The 2,712-nt window shown below is 39.9% G+C and overlaps 1 protein-coding gene across 2 annotated transcripts; it reads right to left on the reverse strand.

Moving 5' to 3' along the window:
- Nucleotides 1-201: 201 nt before the first annotated feature.
- LOC115568509 (piggyBac transposable element-derived protein 3-like) lies at nucleotides 202-1,866 on the reverse strand. 2 transcript variants are annotated; one of them, XM_030395838.1, is made up of 3 exons: nucleotides 1,746-1,836; nucleotides 1,320-1,542; nucleotides 202-1,063 (listed from the first exon to the last, which is right to left on the reverse strand). In XM_030395838.1, the coding sequence occupies exons 1-3, from the start codon at nucleotides 1,834-1,836 to the stop codon at nucleotides 208-210; spliced, it is 1,170 nt and encodes a 389-aa protein (XP_030251698.1). In that variant the 3' UTR covers nucleotides 202-207. The 2 variants fall into 2 exon arrangements, with proteins under 2 accessions (XP_030251698.1, XP_030251699.1); XM_030395839.1 differs by lacking the exon at nucleotides 1,320-1,542 and having other exon boundaries at nucleotides 1,746-1,866.
- Nucleotides 1,867-2,712: the final 846 nt, after the last annotated feature.

Below are 2,712 nucleotides of genomic sequence, written 5' to 3' on the forward strand. Positions count from 1 at the left end.
GACATGCGGTAGAAGCTCAGCATTCGGTCACAGAGGTCTACGCCACCCATGTTGTCATTATACTCCCTGATGACTGCTGGCCGTCTCACCTGGACATGACCTTTGTCTTTGTTGGACCATCTGCTACAGATATCCTCTGGATCTTTTCCATAGGCAGTGGAGGCCATCAGAACGGGTTTGTTGTCAAACCATTTTGTCACTGCCAGCTCAGGCCCAGACCACCGTCACTGAAGCCCCTCTCCCTTCTTTTCTCAGCTTCTTATCTTCTGGCAGCTGGCATTGCTTTGGAACCCGGTTCTTCATAATCGTTCCAGTTGCTGGAAGACCCTTTGAGAGCAAAGCGTCCATGAGATCGATAGTTGTGAAATATCGATCAAAGAACACATAAGTTCCTGTAGGAACTGACTCAACCATTCGCAAGACAGCTGCAGCTCCAACTCCCAGTCTTTGGCCCCTGAAAGTGTTCTTGCCCTGATAGACTTTGAAATCCAGGACCAGACCATTTGGGGAGGCAAGCACAAAAACCTTTAGCCCAGTAGGGTTTGGCTTTCCTGGCACATACTGCCTGACTGGGCAGCGGCCTGTGAACGGGATGATTTGCTCATCAATGCACACCTTGTCACACCTTGGAAGGCTGAGACAACCTTGCCTCACACGGTCAAGCAATGGTCTGACTCTCCAAAGAATGTCTGACTCCTTTGACTCTTCAGTTACATCCAGGTCATTGACAATCTTGAGTGAGCTCCTCAGCTTGTAGAACCTATCCCTTGTCATTTTCCTGCTAATAACTGGCACTTTAGTTTTTTTAGCCCAAAACATTTTGACTCTGGGATAGCCAAGGCAAGCCATGTGTACTGATATGCCAAAGAAAATCTTGATTTCTTGGGCAGTAGTATTCAGTGACACTCCTGTAGTTTGCAGCTGTCTTTGATTTGTAAAAGCTGCCAGATCCTCAAAGATTGTGTCATCTATGTACTGTGAAAAGTACTGGATTGGACTCCAGTATTCACAGATTTTGGGGTCATCTTGATTGGCAGGAAGCCCAGGTAGCACAGGTGTGAATCTGTTATGATGGATGGAAAAAAAACACAAATAAATTCAAGTTAATAAAAGGAGTAGCAGTTAATTTGTTTCACATCCATTTGGATTAATGCAGTAATTTCAGTGTCATGGATGTGATATGACTCCCTATTGACCATCTTTATAAGCATATTTTTAGGTAACTTGCATATTTTAACAGCATTTACACATAGCACAATACAATAATCTAACATGATAATAAAATTTAATACATTAGCCTGAAACTAAATAAAACATACAAGTTATTCCTGGTCCACAGAGCACGACGACTTTCCTGCTCCCTCTCTGCCTCTGACTCTGTCTCAGATTCTCCTGCATCTTCTTCCTCTCCTTCTCCATCATCATCTTCTCCTATCACAGGCTGATACTCATCCTCCTCATCCTTTTCCTCATCTGAAAGCTCCAAATCTGAATCTCCCTCAACTATCCGGTATAGAATCCTCTCTGCTTCACTTCTTTCTCCTACAACAATGTGCAGTCATTAAATACATTAAAATGGTCCTGGTGTCCACTACAGTTGACATTCATTAAATGACTGTTATTTCAAAACAGAAATAATGAAACTGTTTTCAGATGTCAAAATCTTGTTATTAACATGTTTATGAACAAGAATATATAAAATTATCATGATAAAAATAGCAATAAATAAAGAATATTTGACTTACCTCTCCTCTTTCCATAAAATGTGGTTGTTGGTATGGCGGCCATCTTGATAGAGGAAGAAAGTAAAGTTCCCAGCATGCAATCCCACAACATGATACATCACTGGAAAGCCCAGGATGTCCTCTACAGAACACTATAGGGGTTGGTAGGGTAACTTCAAATACTTAAGGAAGATGCAGGTGAACAGAATGTCCATTATAAAGGACATAAATGAATGGGCCGGGTCTCTTATTGTAATAATTTCTAAAGGGCAATTAAATAATTATTATTATTATCATTATTATGTTTATCCCTAAAACAATGGTATCTTTTGGTTTGGATTCTTTTATTGGGATAGTTACCATAAGCCTCCACTGTTTGTGCCTGAGTCTACTCAGATAGATCAGCAGTTGTGGTCGTTTACAGTTTTTCTTGATTGTTTACACACATTTTCTGAAATCATGCCTCATGCTCTCAGAACTCTACACACAAATCAAAAATCACACACACAATGGGCAAAACCCCTCAATTCTCCTGCAAAATGAAACTTTACATTCAAAACAATGTTATTTCTTCTTAAAATGGTATTTTGTTTTCAAATGACACACACAAACGATGACTTAGGTCGTTTTTGTTCAGTTACACTTACTACAGTCAGTACATACATAAGTGTGTTGTAAAATATTTGAGAATATTGTTTTTATAGTCAGAACACACAAATACACGTTAACAGATATATTTCATTTTTCCCACAAACACAATGTACACAGTGTACATCCCAACCAACACAAAGTGCATATACAACAATATACGGTCCACATACAAAACAACAGAATCATTTACTGTACACAGTTACAGTAAAAAACAAACAAACAAACAAAAAAAACTGTACAGCATGCTCTCCTCTGTTTTGGTCTGGCCACAGCACCTCATCCACATCATAAGCCATGTTTTCCCTGGCCAAGCAGCAAGAGAAACATCACCTAGCAT

This window comes from Sparus aurata, chromosome 18, assembly GCF_900880675.1.
Source record: "Sparus aurata chromosome 18, fSpaAur1.1, whole genome shotgun sequence".
In the NCBI taxonomy this organism is placed as follows: Eukaryota; Metazoa; Chordata; class Actinopteri; order Spariformes; family Sparidae; genus Sparus; species Sparus aurata.